Raw genomic sequence first — 22,851 nt, 5'->3', positions numbered from 1 at the left:
ACCAGCTTGTGCAAATATCTGAGCATTGGAACTATTGCATTATTAACTACTCTTTATGTGGGGGCTTGTAACAACTCATTTCCAAGCTATCACAGCAAGGGGGCAGGTTTGTGTTTTTTCTTCAGAATGCACTTAAATTGAAGATGAGGGAATTATTTTGATCTTTTAACACTTTTTGTTATCGTTGTACCACTGGGGAAAATTCTCAGATTTTGCAATTATCTTTGAGAGGAAAATGGTACCCCCCCCCATAGGGTGGGCCTGTGATTTGTGAGCCTTCTTTCCCCCACCATTTATTGGAATACTAATATGCTTAATAAAAACAACATGCCCCAGAAGGCATTGTTATTTTCTTTTCACATAGTTGAGATGAAAGAAATGTTGGATGAATTGGGATCACTAGATGACTCAACAGAATGTCACAATGTTCTGGCACCGTTTTATGGTTTCTGGTGGATTGAATTTGTTTTGATAGAATACAATCTTATAGAACAAGTTCGACCAGAAACAAATACAAGGCCATTTGAATATCCTGATTCACAACAGTCGGCATTCTGTAGACTTTAGACAATTCATTATGAAGAACGCAACGGTATCAATTCATATGAATATGAATACTGCTAGTATTCATCCTATGAATAGTATGTTGTATCCAAAGCCTGTGTTATTTATGTAGTAATTGTGAAGCATACAGTCTGCTGATGGCTGCCTTTGTTTAATTATGAATATTCAGAACAATACATTACATACATTTCTTGGAAGGTTTGACACTGCACAGCAGAAGTACTCTTCGCGTACTGCTCTCATTTATACAGATAGTAAAATGTCCCCTGTTGTTCTTATAAGTGTAAATGTTTTTTTGCTAATGTTTTCAAGGGATTGTTAAAGCTTATGAAAGCTACATGCAAATAGCAAAATAATGACCTCCAAGAGCTGCGATTCAGCAATAAGGGAGTCCTTCCTCTCTCTGGTGCATTTTAAACATGGGGACTTACCTGTGTGACGGACAGAACATCAGCTGAAAGGGCAGAACAGGCTAAGAATTATATGAAAATGTTTATTCAGTGTTAAAACGCTACCCAGGAGCACACTGGTGGACACACTATCCATGCTAGAAAAGCAGGAAAATATGACTCACGAGGTGAAATAATTGACAGCTATATTCAAAGGAAGTATGCCACCAGAATGGCTTAGTTCATGTGTATACAATCCACTATAGAGTACTGTGTATGCAGCGAGCAGAGTTATCTAGTCTGCCTTACAAGTGTACAAAGACGCACGCCATGAATTATCTGCTGTCAAATACACATCAATCACAGCAGATTATGAAAAGTCTCTTCTCTGCTTGCCATGTTAAAAAGGTCAGCAATTTAAAGGGATAGTTCGAGATTTTGGCAATGAAGCCAGAGTCATATGAACTTGTGGATACCATTTTAAGCTAGTTAGCATTTGGCCTGTGAAACTACCTCTAACTTCCTTCACACAGGACACGGATACATAAAAATGGTATCCACAGGTTCATCTGACTCTGGGGAAGTAGATTCAAATAGCCAAAATCCCTAACGATCGCTTTAAACCATCTTGAAGAATCCAAATAGTCTGTTTCATTCAGTTATTTTATCAATGGAAATGTCCATATACTGTCCTGTATGGCAGGCGAGTTATGATGTACTGTACCAGTGAGCCTTGGATGTTATTCAATTTCCTCTGAATGCAACTATTCTTTTTCCTTATATTCGTTATTTATCCATGTGAATCATGTTGAGATGAATATCTATTTTATAAGGGAGCGCTGGCACAATTGTCATTGTGTGAAATACTCTTTCTTTTCGCTGTATTTCCTACAAGGAAATTCAAGCATCCATGTCAAGGATGGTTTGGGGTGTTGATGTTGATGCTGTGTTCTCGACTTCACAGAAAGGGTAACGCTGCGTTCTTTGACCCCATTATATGGAGTTGAATTACTGCGCACGACTCCAGTTGTTCAGCCTTTATTGGGTTTTATAATGAGGAAACACATTCTATTGTAATCCAGCTGGTGCGCGACACCACCGTGAGTAGGGGATTGAGAGACATGATGATGTAAGTAATGAAGCCTGTAATATCACCCTGGATGGTCTACGAGCCTTAACTGTCCACTGCCAACATCTAGTCACCACCCACTGTGTTTCAGCTGGTCCTTTTTATCAGGGAACAGATAATGATGGTACCATTCTGTTAGTGATATGAGGCACTGATGTTGTAGCCTAGTTTCAGAGATGTTAGTGCTTGAGCCAATCTCTCGGACCATGGCTGCCATGCCATATGTCTGGCATAGCATGGCACTGCAACGATAGTTCAGGGGAGTTGGCTACTAAATCACATGCATACGAATGGGAATTGGTTTGGTTGATTTGAGAAGTGATTAATACAGGCTTCTTGAATCATGTCTTATCTCTTTAAACAGTACAGCAATTGTATCATCAACAGCACTCTTGGACATCTTGATAGTTGAGCAGTTTTATCGTAGTGTCTCTGTTTATTGTGCTCCGAGCTGGCAGAGGCTGCACCGCTTTAGGATTATTCGATTTGACACTCATGAAACGCTTGCTGCATGAAACACTAGCTTATAAGGCGAAGAATGGGATTTGGGTGCTGTGTTTTAGCTCTAAACTGTCTGCTCCTTTGTTCTGATGTTCATTATGGTGGTTATACAACAAGTCAAAACCAAGGCAACACACTGGTTCCAGACAGAGTATTACGAGATTCTCACAGACATGAAGTGTTTCACCGTCGCCATAGTTTACCTTAGCTTGGTTACATCCTAATACAAAGAACCATGAGAAGGAGAATGTAGGTATATGTATTTTCCGAGGTTGATAGCCATACATTGTGAGCCATGTAGTAGTTTCTTTACATTTTTACAAGTAGGCCTGGAATAACTATAACTATGGGCTTAGCTATAGTTTTAACTATGCTTTGTGGAAAAAAGAAGAAGAAAGTGACTACTTTGAGGCCTCCCGAGGGGTGCAGCAGTCTAAGGCACTGCATCACAGTAGTAGAGGCATCACTACAGACTACAGTTCGATCCCAGGGTCAATTAGGCAGTGCACAATTGTCTGGGTTAGGAGAGGGTTTGTCCCATCGTGCTCTAGCGACTCCTTGTGGTGGGCCCGAGCGCATGCACGCTGACTCGTGACGCCAGTTGCACAGCGTTTCCTCCAACGCATTGGTTCGGCTGGCTTCCGGGTTCAGCGAGCAGTGTGGCTTGGCAGGGTCGTGTTTCAGAGGACGAATGGCTCTCTCCCGAGTCCGTATGGGAGTTGCAGCGATGGGACAAGCCTCGTAACGACCAATTTATGAAAAAGGGGTAAAAAAAAGGGACAACTTTTCAAAACTATTTGAATACAGATCTCAGAACTAACTACTTTGTTAACTATTTGAATACAGATCTGAGAAAGCAACTGCTTTTTACAAATATTTTAATATTTGAAACACAATCGTTATTTTTTAAAATTTCTGTTCCACTGTTTCGACCAGCAAAATAAAGTTCTGAACTGCTTCGAATCTCCCAATAAGTAATGGTTTATATTGTTCCTTTCTGTTCCATTTTAAACCTCTGAAAACTACATGTTTTTACATTGAGCTCGACAATAAATTACTTCACCAATCACTGCAGACAGAGCAGCTTGCTATGAACTTGTCTGTCCAATGTAATGGAGTGTGTGGGGCGCAAGACAGAACTGGAATTTTAAGGGTGGAGAGACAACAAGAGAGGGTGAAGGAGGAGGCTTTTTTTATTTTACCTTTATTTAACTTGGGGATTTGATCCAGCAACCTTTTGGTTACTGTCCTAACACTCTAACCACTAAGCTACCTACCGCTTGTGATGATATGCATTATCTGAATTAAGCCCACAGAATTATACCTAAAGAGGAGCAGCTTCTATCTGTACTTAATCATTTTTATTTAACCCTTATTTTACCAGGTAACTTGACTGAGAACACATTCTCATTTACAGCAACGACCTGGGGAAAAGTTACAGGGGAGAGGAGGGGGGATGAATGAGCTAATTGGAATTCTATCAAGGAACTTTGAATGTCTTTGAACTTCCGAGAGTTGGCTTAACGTTGGACCAGAGCTAGCTAGCTAGCAAGCTAACAAGCTTGTGTGTGCAGAGCGGCACAATAATTTAAATAAAAACACATTGTACCTTTTGTTTTGTTAACTCAATGTGAAATGTGATAACTATTGTATCCTTAACTTGCAGTCAAAAAAAATTAATCCATAGTCTTCTCAAATAAAAGATTTCTCTTCCTAATTTCTGAATCACGCTTGTAACGTCAGTAGGCTCCAGTAGCTTCGGATGGGGAGGGGCAGATAGCCTACATGCACACACACTGGCAAAGATTTTCAGTTGTCAGGCAGACACTGGAAAATGTTTTTTAGACAGAGTAAGTGCTTTTTATAGGACCTGTGTTGCATTGTTTTGTGGGTCAGAAATGCTCGGAATGGAAAATAACGTTATTAACCGGTTCCCATGCTTTTAAAATAATGTTTATGTTCCTGAACCGTATAGATCACTTTCATAAATTGACTTTGATATTATGGGGTATTGTGTGTAGGCCAAATGCAGGATAAAAAATACAACAAAATGCGGATAAAGTCAAGAGGTGGGAATACTTTCAGCACATAACATATAAAGAGAGAAAATAAATTCCTATTGGGTGTGACAACTGGTCGTGTGTACTATTCAGGCTATAATTATGCAATCCTGTGGTACTATACCTTCTGCGGGCATTTTTAAAACATTCCAAATGACAACAAATGTGTTATGATAGATTTTGGTCCAAGGCATCTTTAAGATTAGAATGTCTATTTCAGACTCTGTAACATCCATAACGGAGGGTGTATCATCCATAGCGGTCATTTTTCGCTGTCTAAAGTAAGAATTGAAATGACTTTTTCATATTATTATCGTTGTTGTGTTCAGCCAAGTATTTTCTTCAAAATGGCTATCCATGGTAACTCACAGACATTCTCCACAAAAAGCTTGTCCATTTCATGTAACATCCATTATTAGCTTGATTTCTCCATCGTGCCAATATTTAGTCAGCTTTTTTTGTGTATACATAAGGTCGCAAAGGGAGGGTATATTACTGAAAAGATTCTAAGTTTAACAGTAAACTACCAGAAGTTTGGTAACTTTAAAGGATTTTATATAATTTGTCACGATGTCTAGTGGCACTTTTGGCTACTTCAGATTATCACAGGTGTCTGTAATTATCTCGGGCCCTCTGTGTGGCCTTATCACATGTAAAACATATCAAAACTAAAATACATAGATTTTTAAATAACAACATATATGACAAAGCTGAAAAACATTATCCTAAATATAAACCACCAACCATCTGTGTTAAGTATGAGGGTTTCAGCATGAAATATTCTTTATATTTTTTTTTACAGACTTTTATTTATTTTATGCCAATGTCTTTGTTGTTGTTTTGGCACCAAACTGGTGGCAATCGTGAAAAAAGTCAATAGTTGGAAGAGTTAATTGATGTTTTTTCCATGAATTCTGTTATTTTCTCTTGAACCATATGGTCTATCCACTAGAAACGCATGGACAATATGGACACATATATAAAAATTAAAAAAATATATATGAATACATTTTTTAAAAAGTTATTCAAGTATAAGTTACTACATTTATCGCCATTGATTACCTGTTAATTTCCAAAATGACTAAAGATTCTGGTAACTTTCGTAAATTACCTGTACACTCCCCCCAAGCGGTACTATAGAAACACACATCAAAAGCGTCATTTCTATTTTGACATTAAAAAGTTGTGCTTTTGCGTGCCATTATGCTGGAATCAACCTCCTTTCTTAATATGCAGCTATTGTATTTACTTCCTTACAGCAGTTTTGAACTTTTCTGTTCCCATTCATGGATGTGCTTTACCCTGGAAGTGACTGTTGTAATACTGTCATGGTGTGAACTGGCTGTGGGTGCTCCTTGGACCTTTCTATTACACCAATAGTCTCTGTGGCAGGACGATGAGAGAGAGACATTTCAAAGTAAATACATGTCCGGTAGACCATGTCTGTCAAAACCTTTATCACAGTTGAAGTTCACATGGTTTCTGATTCATTAGGACACCTGTAGTCATCACTGAAGCATTACGAATGCTCAGTAAAATACAATATCTGATAATTATACAATAGCTTATGTAATAACTCATTCTGTCATTCTCTTAACTCTATTGAGGCATAGTGTATTGCAAATGTGTAAATGTTGAGCCTACCTTTGTCTTATAAGTATGTGTTATTATAGGCATATGCTATGATGTATGTATCCTGGTAAGTATACTGTAGGTATACATCATTCAGGAAAGCTAATCAATGGTTAGTAATCTGACCTCCATTGCTCACCACGCACCATTTGGTACAATATCATGACATGTCTCCATTTTACCAAGTCACACTAAAAATGAAAGACATTGGACATCGCAAAGCTTCTCACAGAACAGCCTTCCGGCTACAAAGCTATACTGAAGAAAAATATCAATACAACATGCAACAATTTCAAAGATTTGACTGAGTTACAGTTCACATGAGGAAATCAGTCAATTGAAATAAATAAATTAGGCCCTAATCTATGGATTTCACATGACTGGACTGTTGTTGGTCACAGATACCTATAAAAAGGTAGGGGCGTGGATCAGAAAACCAGTCAGTATCTGGTGTGACCACCATTTGCCTCATGCAGCGCAACACATCTCCTTTTCATAGAGTTGATCAGGCTGTTGATTGTGGCATCTGGAATCTTGTTCCACTCCTCTTCAATGGCTATGCGAAATTGCTGGATATTGGCGGAAACAGGAACACTGTCGTACACGTCAATTCAGAGCATCCCAAACATGCTCAATGGGTGACATGTCTGGTGAGTATGCAGGCCATGGAAGAACTGGGACATTCTCAGCTTTCAGGAACTGTGTACAGATCCTTGCGACATGGGGCTGTGTATTATCGTGCTGGAAAAATGAAGTGATGGTGTAGGATGAATGGCACGACAATGGGACTCAGGTTCACTCCACGGTATATCTGTGTATTCCAATTGCCATCAATAAAATGCAATTGTGTTTATTGTCCATAGTTTTTGCCTGCCCATACCATAACCCCACCGCCACCATGGGGCACTTTGTTCACAACGTTGACATCAGCAAACTGCTCGCCCACACAACGCCATACACGTGGTCTGCGGTTGTGAGGCCAGTTTGAAGTACTGCCAAATTCTCTAAAATGACGTTGGAGGCTTGCCAACTGCACGCACCCTCAAAACTTGAGACATCTGTGGCATTGTGTTGTGTGACAAAACTGCACATTTTAGAGTGGTCTTTTGTTGTGCCCAGCACAGGGTGCACCTGTGTAATGAACATGCTGTTTAATCAGCTTCTTGATATGCCACAGCTGTCAGGTGGATGGATTCTTGGGAAAGGAGAAATGCTCAGTAACAGGGGTGTAAACACATTTCTAGGATCTTTCAGGGACCAACACTTTACCTGTTGCTTTAATATTGTTTTTTTCCAGCATATTTAAATGTTGCCATTATCTTTTGATCCTTTTTGCGTAAATTAAACACTTCTGCCATAATGCCGAAAATGTAAGTACTTTGAAACATGCTTTGTGTGTCATTCCTTTGTAATTTACAGTGGTACAACATACAGTCAGTCTTCAGTACATTTTAATGAGGATGAATGGAAACCGAAACTGTCTTGCATGAACCGAACAAATGCAATTATAGCAATTCATTTTTTAATATATATTTTTTTACAGATGTGTTATTATGTAAACAAATGATATTTACAGAAATATCTATACATAGACAAGGCATACAAGGTTATGCATGTCATTGAGGTGGTCCAGATGAATCGTTGATCTTGCAGCTCTTCCAGCTAAAGGAAATACATCTTGTCAAGAAGCAGGAAACACAGCTTCCATCTCGAAGGAGAAGGATTCATTAGAAGACACTGATTGAAATAAATGAAGATAAGATATTAAATGTGACCCACTCAGACAAATCCAGGCTTCATTCTCAGTCCTTATTTTTTTAGAAAGTGAAGAAAATACAATATTCTGGTCCCATATTGATTTCCTGCCCCTCGTGTTCTGAAACATATGATTATTGCATTACTCAAGCATGTCTTTGAAATGTAGTGTTACAGTTCAGTGAGCAAGAGCTGAAGGAGACGTTCAGTGCTGCTTCTGCCTCTGTTTCGATGGTGGAACGCTAACAAGAGCCTGGTTGTGCCATAATGGGATGGTGTGGGTTATTATATACTTCTACTCTATGAATAAACATGTATTTACCCGAGGGACATATGGTTATTGCAGCTTGTTTTTTATGGAAGCTTTGCAAATGGTACATTGCAAATGACTTAACTTGTCACATTGCTGTAATACCTTTCTATCCAGTGTACACAGTGTTTCCAGAGGCAGCCTCTGACATTTGCCTCAGACTTATTCTGTATTCTTCTCTCAGACTCTATGGCAAGCTGCGTAAATCTTACTGCCTACCCCCACTGTGTTTCATTTAACATATTTACTTCCTCTCCCTGCTACTCAAAACCAAATACCTCTCCCATTTGACACTTTTGAATGTGTTTGTCAAAACAGTAAATTAAACATATTCCCCAATTTAATCAATTCAAGGACAACCGCAATGCGGGTTCATTCAGATTGTTTGTGTTGTATTTCAAGGAAAGGTATGGTTTTGTGTAAATATGCATTGACAAGGTCCGTCAGAGGAACCACTCCAGTAAAGTGTAAATATTCTAAGATAACCCTCAGAGGAATTAACAAAACCTCAAACATCAGCACATAAGGTAGTTAGTTTGCTGTTATTCCTTACAAGTCTGTGCAAACATTTTAGACCCCTGTTTTAAGCTCGTTGTTTTCATATTTACTTTGAATAATCACTAGTTTCGAGATGCATACAGAATATATACAGTATATATACAGTACCAGTCGAAAGTTTGGACCAGTGGTGGAAAAAGTACCCAATTGTCATACTTGAGTAAAAGTAAAGATACTTTAATAGAAAATGACTCAAGTAAAAGTTAAAGTCAACCTGTAATTTCCTACTTGAGTAAAAGACTAAAAGTATTTGGTTTTAAATACACTTAAGTATCAAAAGGAAATGTAATTGCTAAAATATACTTAATTATCAAAAGTAAAAGTATGAATCATTTCAAATTCCTTATATTAAGGAAACCAAACGGCACCATTTTCTTATTATTTTAAGTTACGGATAGCCCGGGGCAGGCACCAACATTCAGACATCATCTACAAACGAGGTATGTGTTTAGTGAGTCCTCCAGATCAGAGGCAGTAGGGATGGCCAGGAATGTGCTCTTGATAAGTGTGTGAATTAGACACTTTTCCTGAAAATGTATGGAGTAGAAAGTACATAATTTTCTTTTGGAATGTAGTGAAGTAAAAGTAAAAAATGTCAAAAATATAAATAGTAAAGTAAAGTACAGATGCCCAAATAAACGACTTAAGTTGTACTTTCAAGTATTTTTACTTAAGTACTTTACACCACTGGTTTGGACATAGCTACTCTGTCACGTATACTCCCTCTCCGGCCTCTAGGTCATCAGGCTGCTGATTATTCCGCACACCTGTCACCATCGTATCGCACACCAGCGCCTCATGACACTCACCTGGACTCCATCACCTCCTTGATTATCTTCCCTATATCTGTTACTCCCCTTGGTTCTTTCCTCAGGTGTTATTGACTCTGTTTTCATGTCAGTGCGTTGTTTGTGTTTCGTTTATTTATTAAAACTCTCTCTCCCTGAACTTGCTTCCCGACTCTCAGCGCACTTGTTACAGAATAACACCTCACCTAAGGGAAGCATCAGGGAGTGTTTTTTTAAACATTTTTTGTGTCAGAGTAAATGACGTTGGGTCCCGGAACCGCTACAGGCTCTCATGCCTCAACCAGATCGCCAGGCTTCCCTGCCTTAGCTGGCTTGTCGGGCTCTCATGCCTCAGCCGGATCGCCAGGCTCCCCTGCCTTAGCTGGCTTGTCGGGCTTTCATGCCTCCGCTGGATCACCAGGCTCCCTGCCTTAGCTGGCTTGTCGGGCTTTCATGCCTCCGCTGGATCGCCAGGCTCCCTGCCTTAGCTGGCTTGTCGGGCTCTCATGCCTCAGCTGGATCGCCAGGCTCCCCTGCCTCAGCTGGCTTGTCGAGCTTTCATGCCTCCACCGGCTCGTCAGGTTCTCATGCCTCAGCCGGATCGCAAGACTCCCCTGCTTCAACCAGTCTGTCAGGTTCCCGCGCCCCAGCTGACTCGACAGGTTCCCGTGCCTCAGCTAGCGTAACAGGTTCCCGTGCATCAGCAGGGGTGACCGGTCCGCTCCTGATCCCCGAGTTCGTCCCCTTTGACGGCGTCCTGCGGCTGGGGCCGCATGTCGGGGAGGGGGTACTGTCACGTATACTCCCTCTCCGGCCTCTAGGTCATCAGGCAGCTGATTATCCTGCACACCTGTCACCATCGTCTCGCGCATTATGACACTCACCTGGACTCCATCACCTCCTTGATTATCTTCCCTATATCTATCACTCCCTTTGGTTCTTTCCTCAGGTGTTATTGACTCTGTTTTCATGTCAGTGTGTTATTTGTGTTTCGTTTATTTATTAAAACACTCACTCCCTAAACTTGCTTCCCGACTCTCAGCGCACTCGTTACATACTCATTCAAGGGTTTTTCAAAACTATGAAATACACATATGGAATCATGTACTAACCAAAGTATGATGTGTTAAATTAATCAAAATATATTTTATATTTGAGATTCTTCAAAGTAGCCACCCTTTGCCTTGATGACAGCTTTGCACACTATTGGCATGCTCTCAACAGCTTCCCATATATGCTGAGCACTTGATAGCCCTTGTCATTGTCCTGTTGTTTAGGTGTGCCTTGAATTCTAAACAAATCACTGACAGTGTCACCAGCAAAGCACCCCCACACCATCACAACTCCTCGTTCATGCTTCATGTTGAGAACCACACATGCAGAGATAATCTTTTCACCTATTCCGCATCTCACAAAGACACAGGCGGTTGGAACCAAAAATCGCACATTTGGACTCATCAGTCCAAAGTACAGATTTCCACCAGTCTAATGTCCATTGTTCATGTTTCCAGGCCCAAGCAAGTCTCTTCTTCTTATTTGTGTTCTTTACTAGTGGTTTCTTTGCAGCAATTTGACCATGAAGGCCTTATTCACGGAGTCTCCTCTGAACAGTTGATGATGAGATGTGTCTGTTACTTGAACTGTGAAGCATTTATTTGGGCTGCAATTTCTGAGGCTGGTAACTCTAATGAACTTATTCTCTGCAGCAGAGTTAACTCTGGGGCTTCCTTTCATGTGGCGGTCCTCATGAGAGCCAGTTTCATCATAGCGCTTGATGGTTTTTGCGACTGCACTTGAAGAAACTTTCAAAGTTCTTGACATTTTCTGAATGGCTTAAAGTAATGATGGATTGTCGTTTCTCTTTGCTTTTTTGAGATGTTCTTGACATAATATGGACTTGGTTACTACATGATTTCATATGTGTTATTTCATAGTTTTGATGTCTTCACTATTATTCTACAATGTAGAAAGTAATAAAAATAAAGAAAAACCCTTGAATGAGTAGGTGTGTCCAAACTTTTCACTGGTACAGTACTGTGTGTACAAAACATTATGAACACCTGCTCTTTCCATGACATAGACAGAGCAGGTGAATTGAATGATCCCTTACTGTTGTCAATGGTTAAATCCACTTCTATCAGTGTAGATAAATGGGAGGAGACAGATTAAAGAATGTTTTTTAAGCCTTGAGACAATTGAGACATGGATTGTGTTTGTGTGCCATTCAGAAGGTAAATGGGTAAGATAAAATATTTAAGTGCCTTTGAACAGGGTAGGTGCTAGGCGCACCGGTTTGTGTCAAGATCTGTAAAGGTGCTGAGGTTTTCACGCTCATCAGTTTATCGTGCGTATCAAGAATGGTCCACCACCCAAAGGTCATCCAGGCAACTTGACACAACTGTGAGAAGCATTGGAGTCAACATGGGCCAGCATCCCAGTGGAATGCTTTCGACACCTTGTAGAGTCCATGCCCCAATGAATTGAGGCTGTTCTGAGGGCAAAACGGGGTGGGGGGTACAACTCAAAACTCAATATTAGGAAGGGGAATTTGATGTTTAGTATACTCTGTGTATATCACCAGAGGATACTGAGGGGAGAACTTCTCATAATAATGTCCGTAATGGAGCAGATGGAATGGCATGGAAACCATGTGTTTGATGTATTTGTTATCATTCCACTCCAGTCATTAGAACGAGCCCGTTCTCCCGAATTAATGTGCAACCAACCTCCTGTCGTGTATATATATTATTTAGTCCTCTCAAAAAATGTGTTGTTTTTGGGGGTTGGTGTTGAGCAGGCGAGATGAAAGGGAAATTTGTAATTCAAATTTCAACAATGCAGCAATTGATTGTGTCAGCCACTGAATAAATCAGTAATTGGATCATATTTGTCTTTCAACAGCAGAAGAATGACTATATGTAATACATATTCAAAGACTGACTATAACAAAAACCCTGCATCAAAATTACCATGTGATGCCTAAAAGTTCACCATTAACTACTTTTCTACCAAAATAGAGAGCATTACTGTATATTGTCTATAGGGCAACAGGGTACATTAAGCTAATGTTTTAAAAGTACTGCCATGGGACACTGCGTCTCTGGATGGCATTGATTTTATTTGTCTCCCCCTGCAGATCCCTCCCCCCATCTTCCCTTCTGCTCTCTACATCGAAGGCCCACTGGAGCACACAGAGAATTACTATCCCACTGACACAATGCAGGCTTTTGAGGTTTGGGTACTGATTTCATGCCGATACCCCTGGTATTTCTGCTGGGGAATAAAAACACATCTGACGTTGACACTGTAGTGGGATCGCTGGAGTTTTTCACACCCTATCTCTTGCTATCTCTTACAACATTTATGAACATAACAGTGAATGGGTATTATTCTGTGTAGGTACGCCACTGTATGTTTAAGAGGAAGCTTCTAAAATAGGCTTAAAAACAGGATTCTCTGGAGCCGTATTTGTCGCGGATATGGAAAGGCATGTAGTCGCTGTGCCAAAAATGAAAATCAGTGCTATTGTTTTTTGTTTTCCCTCTCTAACCTTTTAGTTAATAGATTAGGCTCCAGTTTGACTTTGGTAGGCAGAAAAAGGGAGTAATGTATGTTTTTTATTTTTTATTATAGTACTTCTGAACCAGCCCATCGGTTCTGAACCAGCCCACCAAAGCTGTGCATTCAGAGTTACATGTAATAGGGATTTGGTGAATGAGAATATTGAGTCATTTGTATAACTAATTTATTTCATTAATTCATTGATGTATACTTTAAGGCAATCTCTTTGCACATTGCTCTTTCAAGGCTTAATTTCTTAAATATCCATCATTTACTAGATCTAAATATACAGTGCCTTCAGAAAGTATTCATACCCCTTGACTTTTTTCATATTGTGTTGTGTTGCAGACTTAAATTGAGATTTTGTTGTCACCGGCCTTCACACAATACCCCATAATATAAAAGTGGAATTATGTTTATTTTTTATTTAAATTTTTACAATTAATAAAAATCAAAAAGCTCAAATATCTCGGGTCAATGTAAATTGTCCAGTGGCGATTTTTATTAATTATTCATCAGTCTAATGGCTTTGGGGTTGAAGCTGTTGAGTTGTCGTAGGGCTGGATGAGTTACAGTTTTGACTTAAAGCTGCTCAGTTGTCAGAGAGGAAGGAAACCGGTCAGGGATTTCACAATGAGATCAATGGTGACTTTAAAACAGTTACAGAGTTTAATGGCTGTGATGGGAGAAAACTGAAGATGGACCAACAACATCGTAGTTACTCCACCATACTAACCTAATTGACAGATTGAAAGAAGGAAGGCTGTACATAATATGTTATGTTTGGGGCAAATCCAATACAACACATTATATATTTTCAAGCATAGTGGTGGCAGCATCATGTTATGGGTATGCTTGTAATGGTTAAGGACTGGGGAGTTTTTAAGGATAAAAAAGAAAGGGAATGGAGCTAGGCACAGGCAAAATCTGGAAAACCTGGTTCAGTCTGCTTTCCACCAGACACTAGGTAATTAATACAGCAGGACAATAACCGAAAACAAAAGGCCAAATCTAGTACATTGGAGTAGCTTACCAAGAAGACAGTGAATGTTCCAGAGTGAACGAGTTACAGTTTTGACTTAAATCTACTTGAACATCTATGTCAATACTTGAAAATGGTTGTCTAGCAATGATCAAAAACCAATTTGACAGAGCTTGAAGAATTTTGAAAAGAATAATGAGTAAATGTTGCACAATCCAGGTGTGGAAAGCTCTTAGAGACTTACCCAGAAAGACTCACAGCTGTAATCGCTGCCAAAGGTGCTTCTACAAAGTATTGACTCAGGGGTGTGAATACTTATGTAAATGAGATATTTCTGTAGTTCATTACCAATGAATTTGCAAACATGACTGAAAGCATGTTTCCACTTTGTCATTATGTTGTTTTGTGTGTAGATGGGTGAGAAAAACATATATTTAATCCATTTTGAATTCAGGCTGTAACCCCGAAAATGTGGAGTAGGTCAAGGGGTATGAAAGCGCTGCACATGACTGAATGTGTACAGTAGGCTACATGCTGCTGTAAAGGGCAACATTTTGAAAAGCATTTCCCTAGTCCTTGACATGTTATCAGAAGTGAGAAATGCCGTCATATTCCTTCAATTCTCTTAATGTTCAATTCATGCCCCTGAACGAGGCAGTTAACCCACTGTTCCTAGGCCATCATTGAAAATAATGATTTTAAATTAAAAAAAATTTTTTTTAAATGTTAGAGTTCTTTACAGTCCTTTATCAGCACTTTTCTCAAGTGCTGATAAAAGACTGTCTTTCTGTCTTATCATGGTATTCATTACGCCTGTTTCTTTTTCTACAGAGTGAAGACCCAGAAAGGTACCGAAAGGATTCCTCCGTACATTTGTGATTGGATGTGAGTCTACTTTTGACCCCACAAAACTGAAGATGACGTTGCTATGGAAACTGCTGTTGCTGCAGTCACTCATGGGGTGCCTAGCAGGTAAATAACTTTTGATGCAAGCAAGAGCTCTCTTTGTGAAGTTTTGTGTCTCATTCATATGTTTTTTGGGGGCAGGTTGCAGTGTGAAAGCCATAGTTTAGAAGGAAGCTAGGAGGTTGTTAAAGGAAATCATTGTAATTGTATGGTCGGCAGTCCGTAAAGGTTGACTGCTGTTAGCGCAATCGTTATGAATATAAACAAGGAGATTGGGTTGCGGATATGAAATTAAAGACAGAAATATTAAATGTAATGCATTGATTGCAAAAGAGTGTGAGATTTAATCAGCAGAGGAAAAAAATGGCAATGACCTTTGTTCTGGGGTAAACTAAGACGGCATCATGTTCATACAGTAGAATATACTGCAGAGTCAAGGCCAAAAATGTGAAATATTAGACAATGACAGGTGAAAAATAGAAGCTTTGGACTTCTACTGTCACAATCGAATGGTTGCCGCTTGCGGTAACTCGATTTGGCGTCATTTGGTTTGGTGAACAGAGAAGCTCTCCTCTAATTTTCGTAAAATATACATAATTAGGTTAAATACATATAAAGGATCATTGATAACATTAACATTGATATCAAAGCTTCATTGTTTCATATAATTCCTGTCACTATCTGTTTGGATGTCAGATGATAGTTATTTAGGTTACAGAAACATTTGGGGGCTAAGGGGGATGGGAAAGGAACGAAGGTCAAAGGTTGCTGATGACGTCTGCGTTGTGGATGGTGGATGACGGATGGCATCTTTCCCTTCAAGATGTGTCGATACGTGTCTAGATTCATGGTCTCCGATACGATACAGGAACGGTACGTTTTAGTTTGAAACGATTCAGTGTGATTCACTGTGATTAGAGAAAGAATCGATGCGATTTCTTCCTCTGAGATACGATTCTATGCACTAACATGTTGCATAAACACATTAATTTATCATTCTAAATCATAATCTGCTGCTGATGGAGAGCTCATGAGCTGGATTAGTCTGACCTGACTTCCTGTGTGTGTGTGTGTGTGTGTGTGTGTGTGTGTGTGTGTGTGTGTGTGTGTGTGTCTGTAAGTTATTATCTATGGTGTACAGTGGGGTCTGAAATTATTAACACTCTTCATGAAGATGAGCAATAATGACTATCTAAAATACATCATTCAAATACTGAGCTATATTGTATGCTTAAAAAAAGACATGATCTTCTACATTGTAGAATAATAGTGATGACATCAAAACTTTTATATAACACATATTGAATCATGTGGTAACCAAAAAAGTGTATTTTATATTTGAGATTCTTCAAAGTAGCCAACATTCCCCCTTGATGACAGCTTTGCACAATCTTGGCATTCTCTCAACCAGCTTCACCGGGAATGCTTTTCCAAAAGTCTTGAAGGAGTTCCCACATATACTGAGAGCTTGTTGGCTGCTTTTCCTTCACTCTGCGGTCCAACTCATCCCAAACCATCTCAATTGGGTTGAGGTCGAGTGATTGTGGAGGCCAGGTCATCTGATGCAGCACTCCATCACTCTCCTTCTTGGTCAAATAGCCCTTGCACAGCCTGGAGGTTTGTTGGGTCAATGTTCTGCTGAAAAACAGATGATAATCCCACTAAGCGCAAACCAGACGGGATGGCATATCGCTGCAGATTGCTGTGGTAGCCATGCTGGTTAAGTGTGCCTTGAATTCTAAATAAATCACAGACAGTGTCACCAGCAAAGCACCCCCACACCATCACACCTCAATGTTTCACGGTGGGAACCACACATGCAGAGATCATCCATTCACCTACTCTGCGTCTCATAAAGACACGGCAGTTGGAACCAAAAATCTCAAATTTTGACTCATCAGACCAAAGGACAGATTTCCACCGGTCTAATGTCCATTGCTCCATTGCTTGGGCCAAGTCCCAAGAAGAGACTGGGCCCAAGCAAGTCTCTTCTTCTTATTTGTGTCCTTTACTAGTGGTTTCTTTGCAGCAATTTGACCATGAAGGCCTGATTCACACAGTCTCCTCTGAACAGTTGATGTTGAGATGTGTCTGTTACTTGAACTCTGTGAAGCATTTATTTGGGCTGCAATTTCTGAGGCTTATAACTCTAATAAACGTATCCTCTGCAGCAGAGGTAAGTCTGGGTCTTCCTTTCCTGTGACGGTCCTCATGGGAACCAGTTACATCGTAGCGCTTGATGGTTTTTGCAACTGCACAAAGTTCTTGAAATGTTCCGCATTGACTGACCTTCATGTTTTAAAGTAATGGTGAACTGTCGTTTCTCTTTGTTTTTTATTTGAGCTGTTCTTGCAATAATTATTGTATTTTACCAAATAGGGCTGTCTTCTGTATACAGTGGCTTGCGAAAGTATTCACCCCCCTTGGCATTTTTTCTATTTTGTTGCCTTACACCCTGGACTTTTTGGGGGGTTTGTATTATTGGATTTTCACAATATGCGTACCACTTTGAAGATGCAAAATATTTTTTATTGTGAAACAAACAAGAAATAAGATAAAGAAACAGACAACTTGAGCGTGCATAACTATTGACCCCCCCCCCCCAAATTTTAAAAAAATACTTTGTAGAGCCACCTTTTGCAGCAATTGCAGCTGCAAGTCTCTTGGGGTGTGTCTCTATAAGCTTGGCACATCTAGCCACTGGGATTTCTGCCCATTATTTAAGGCAAAACTGCTCTAGCTCCTTCAAGTTGGATGGGTTCCGCTGGTGCACAGCAATCTTTAAGTCATACCACAGATTCTCAATTGGATCGAGGTCTGGGCTTTGACAAGGCCATTCCAAGACATTTAAATGTTTCCCCTTAAACCACTCAAGTGTTGGTTTAGCAGTATGCTTGGGGTCATTGTCCTGCTGTAAGGTGATCCTCCGTCTCAGTCTCAAATCTCTGGAAGACTGAAACAGGTCTCCCTCAAGAATTTCCCTGTATTTAGCGTCATCCCTCATTCCTTCAATTCTGACCAGTTTCCCAGTACCGGCAAGTGAAAAACATCCCCACAGCATGATGCTGCCACCACCTTGCTTCACTGTGGATGATATGTTATTCTCGGGGTGATGAGAGGTTCATCAAGGAAAACTCCAGACATAGAGTTTTCCTTGATAGACCAAAAAATACATTTTAGTCTCATCTGACCAGAGTATCTTCTTCCATCTATTTGGAGAGTCCCCCACATGCCTTTTGGCGAACACCAAATGTGTTTGCTCATTTTTTTTCTTCTTTAAGAAATTGCTTTTTTCTGGCCACCCTTCCGTAAAGCCCAGCTCTGTGGAGTGTACGATTTAAAGTGGTCCTATGGACAGATATTTCAATCTCCGCTGTGGAGCTTTGCAGCTCCTTCAGGGTTACCTTTGGTCTCTTTGTTGCCTCTCTGATTAACCCCCTCCTTGCCTGGTCCATGATTTTTGGTGGGCGGCCCTCTCTTGGCAGGTTTGTTGTGGTGCCATATTCTTTCCATTTTTTAATAATGGTTTTAATGGTGCTGTGTGGGATGTTCAAAGTTTCGGATATATTTTTTTAAACCCAACCCTGATCTGTACTTCTCCACAACTTTGTCACTGACCTGTTTGGAGAGCTCCTTGGTCTGCATGATGTTGCTTGCTTGGTGGTGCCCCTTGCTTAGTGTTGTTGCAGACTCTGGGGCTTTTCAGAACAGGTGTATACATACTGAGATTGTTAGATCATGTGACACACAGGTGGACTTTAATAACTAATTATGTGACTTCTGAATTTAATTGAGGTTGCACCAGATCTTATTTAGAGGCTTCATAGCAAACGGGGTGAATACATATGCACGCACCACGTAAATTACAGGTTGTAATGCAACAAAATAGGAAATACGCCAAGGGGGATGAATACATTTGCAAGGCACTGTACCAACACAAATGATTGGCTCAAACGCATTAAGAAGGAAAGAAATTCCACATATTAAGTTTTAACAAAGACACACATGTTAATTGAAATGCATTCCAGGTGATTATCTCATATCTCATTTAGCTGGTTGAGAGAATTCCAAGAGTGTGCAAAGCTGTCATCAAGGCAATGGGTGGCTATTTGAAGAATCTCAAATATAAAACATATTTGGATTTGTTTAACACTTTTTTGGTTACTACACGATTCCATATACTGTATTTCCTAATGCTGATGCCTTCACTATTATTCTACAATGTAGGAAATAGTAAAAAAGAAAAAAGAAATTGAATGAGTAGGTGTGTCCAAACTTTTGACTGATACTGTACATATTACCTCAATTACCTCGATTAACCTTGACCCCCGCAAATTGACTCGGCACCGGTACTCCCTGTATATAGCCTCGTTATTGTTATTTTATTGCTGCTCTTATAATTTTAGCACACAAAACATTTTAGCATTTAAATGCTGAAGGTGCTGCACAGATGTGCAAGATCAGGAACAGGCCACTTACCTCGCGTTGATCAGTGCATGAAGCTGGGCACAGTGCGCGGTTTGACCAGGCTTCAGATATTGCCTGGGGTTGTTCTGCATGCAAAATGACTTGTAGGTCAATGACTGTCAACACAGTTACATGCAGTTCAATGCTGAAGGAGTGGACACATCAGTTGTGAGAGCTATTTCATATTTCTGTAAAGTCGAAAGAATTTAATATGAGCATTTGGATCAGTTAGCGGTCCACGGACCTTATGCACTTGTATCTTAAACATTTGAATCGGGACCCGAGGTGAATCTACATCTCTACTACTGACCTAAGTGAAGTAGTGTGTAGAATACACCCTTGCGGTTATAGCACACTCTGTGTGAAAGACATTGGTTAGTAAATGTTTGTTCTTGTGAAGATTACAGATACGATGAACATGAAAGAACCCCTGCTTTCATCCATGCTGATCCATAATGGAAGTGTGTTTTTGCTAATTTAGTTCATCCCTACATCAAACCTAATACAGTAATCAGAAGAGGTATTATAATATCCTGCTTGAACCCAGTCATCACTGTCCACAGTGCCATTGAAAATCTTTCAGGGGGAAATAGAGACTCATGGAGAGTGCTCCTGTTCTCCCTATCTGCCTTTAGTGCCACCGTGAAAGAAACAGTCAGACACTCTTATTTCTATACAGTATAGCAGGGGAACAGGGGGATATGAATCACACAGAAATCCCTATTGTAAGTTTCGGAGTATCCGTCATTCATGTACAGTAAAGCTGAATTATAGCTTCATTATACAATGGGTGTCAGTTGTTCCCCACAGGGCTCTCCTGCATTGATCACATTTTGATGGAGGATTTTAATTTCTCTTGCTTACAAATTGATGGGGGTCAACGGAGAACATCAGTTGGATTTCTCAGTCTTTAATCAAGAGGCATTATTCTAGTCAAGATTTTTTAAATGCTCTACTGATGAAGCACTAGAGTCTGGCACTAGTTCACCCTCCCAATCCAACACTAGACAGTTTTGAGACTGCAAGCCTTTCTTATTCTCATGATTGGGAGTTGGAATTTGATTGTAAAGGAGTCTGTAGACTTCATACTTGTTTTTTGTTCTTATGTGTCATTCAAATCAGACTTTGGCATTCACTCAGCATGCAGTTGGCACTGGCTGATTGACCAGCATCTGATAAACACAGTTTGTTGCCACAGTACTCATATAGTAAAGCTAGAAGAGCCGCTACCTCTATGGCCAGAAATGATTTTGCACTCGATCTGTTTCTCTTTAAGGACCAATACATGAACTATCCTCAGTATGCCAACAAAAACAGTCCTTTACCTGCTGTTGAAAATTACAAGACAGATGTGGGCAAATAATAAAAATGTAGGCTAATAAGTATCATTATGTCTTCAGTGATCCACACAACCATTTATCCATGTTACATCTGGGAGCAGGTTCTAGTCATTTATTATCTTTGAAAGGTGTGATCCCAGTTTGCCATGTACTGTAAGACACTCGTCTTTCATGACGTGCACTAGCTGTCTGAATGCAGCTTTGTGAAACTGACCGAAAAGGTCAAGCAACCTGGCGAACGCCAGTGAAAGGGAAGGTTACCCCTGAAAAGGCAAGGATTCACAGTCAGACTGTACCGAATGTGTTGAGGGGGCCGTAATGATCTCTGTCCCCTGCTAGGCGTGTTCCTTTGTTCTGCTAGTGTGCCTCAACAGGGCTGCCTCCTGTTTCCCCTGCCTGCACTGTGCTGCCTGCGCGTCACTCTCACCCTCACTGTTAGCATCTGATTACCCCAGCGCAGCGCCACACTCTTCCCCAGGACACGCTCAGAATCCTGATACCCTGCCTTTTATTCCTGCTTACTCCACCATGATGACGGCCCATGCCTTTACTTAATTTAGCCTTTACTTAAGCTACATACATTTTTATTATATCAAATATTATTAGCATATTAGCACAGTTACGCTAAGCAGCACTAATGGTACTTACAGTATGAACTCGGCCCTGATGGCTTAACGTTTTGCCGCCTGTCCCAGAACCATTTGATTTCCACGCCTAAGCTGCTTGCTGTGCTCGTGGAGAGTAAAAGTGTCTTACTCCATGTGGGCTCAAATGTCTTTAAAGGCCACATTGCTGTGTAAGTGAAAAAGGACATGAAAGAGACATTGTGTACACAAAGGAGTTCTCTATGGCTAAACGGTGAATCGTTTTGCATCGTTTTCTTAGCGAGATGACCTTCACAGCTCCAGAGACATTACTGTAGTTGTTCTGTCTCTGTGAAAGTCCACCTGTTGTTGTTAGAACCCGGAAAAGAACGTGGAACAAAACGGTGAATGTACTTTCAGGATGCCTTTATGTTCCAGAGCACTTCTCCGAATGAGGATGTCGCATCAGCTTTGCCTTCTCTCTTATGCTTTCTGAGCTGTGCCTATAGGTATAGAGTCTGTCTAAAGAAGCCACTAAAATACATGTGCGCATCCTAAAAGGCATGTTACTGAATCAAGGTTGTACGACATCCTTTCACGGATTCCTCCTCAGTTCACCTTTTCTCTGGGATTTCAATAGGGGCTGAGTTATTTTCAAGATCTTGAAGGACAGAACACGAGAGATCCATAGACGTGAAACAGAAGGACAAAGAGGAAAGTCCGTTTTCACACTAGCTGCTCTGGACATCCTGGTGTTTACTGTATTGTACTGTACAGCAGCATAGGACAAACGTGTTTCAGGAGAGGCCATGCAGAGTACAACATGTGTTATGTCTAAACCTCCACAGGAAATGTCCAATACGAGCCATAGCATACTGCAAACACATGAATCTGATTTTGCAAAGTCACTTTACAATGCAGGTTTTGTATCATCTTGTCGTATTGATCAATTTCAAGACATTTTTCTTTCATGGGTAATACTCAATGTTTTCAGGCGAAAAATGAAACAGCAGGATTCCACAGCAGTCAGTTGATGGCCAAGTTATTCAAGGCCTGTAAAGCAAACCCAGTAGGTGGCATGTAGACAAAGCCAATTTTCATGAAACAATTTTTGTCCTCTGTTTCATTTCATGTTCATGTAAGAGTGCTGTGTCACCGACCTACTGCTGCTGTTGTGAATAAGTATGCTAATATAGCCGTAAATAGCTTGCTCAGTTTGCTCTCCTTATCCAACGTTGTACACTTTTATGAATACACATTTCTTGGGGTGGGCATAATGGTGTCATGTTACGGCCTTTATCTTCCCCTTGCATTAAGGTCCACAC

The 22,851-nt window shown here is 40.3% G+C and overlaps 1 protein-coding gene across 3 annotated transcripts in view; it reads left to right on the top strand.

Annotated features, from left to right (window-relative positions):
* cntn4 (contactin 4) overlaps positions 1-22,851 on the top strand; it is a 172,476-nt gene that overhangs the window by 9,877 nt on the left and 139,748 nt on the right. For all 3 annotated transcript variants that reach the window (XM_024426801.2, XM_024426798.2, XM_024426799.2), the window contains exon 2: positions 15,061-15,201. In XM_024426801.2, the coding sequence (XP_024282569.1) occupies positions 15,147-15,201 (55 nt within the window). In that variant the 5' untranslated portion in view covers positions 15,061-15,146. The remainder of the gene's footprint in view (positions 1-15,060; positions 15,202-22,851) is intronic.

The sequence above is a fragment of the Oncorhynchus tshawytscha genome, linkage group LG07, assembly GCF_018296145.1.
Source record: "Oncorhynchus tshawytscha isolate Ot180627B linkage group LG07, Otsh_v2.0, whole genome shotgun sequence".
In the NCBI taxonomy this organism is placed as follows: domain Eukaryota; kingdom Metazoa; phylum Chordata; class Actinopteri; order Salmoniformes; family Salmonidae; genus Oncorhynchus; species Oncorhynchus tshawytscha.
This window is presented reverse-complemented; position numbering and strand designations above follow the sequence as displayed.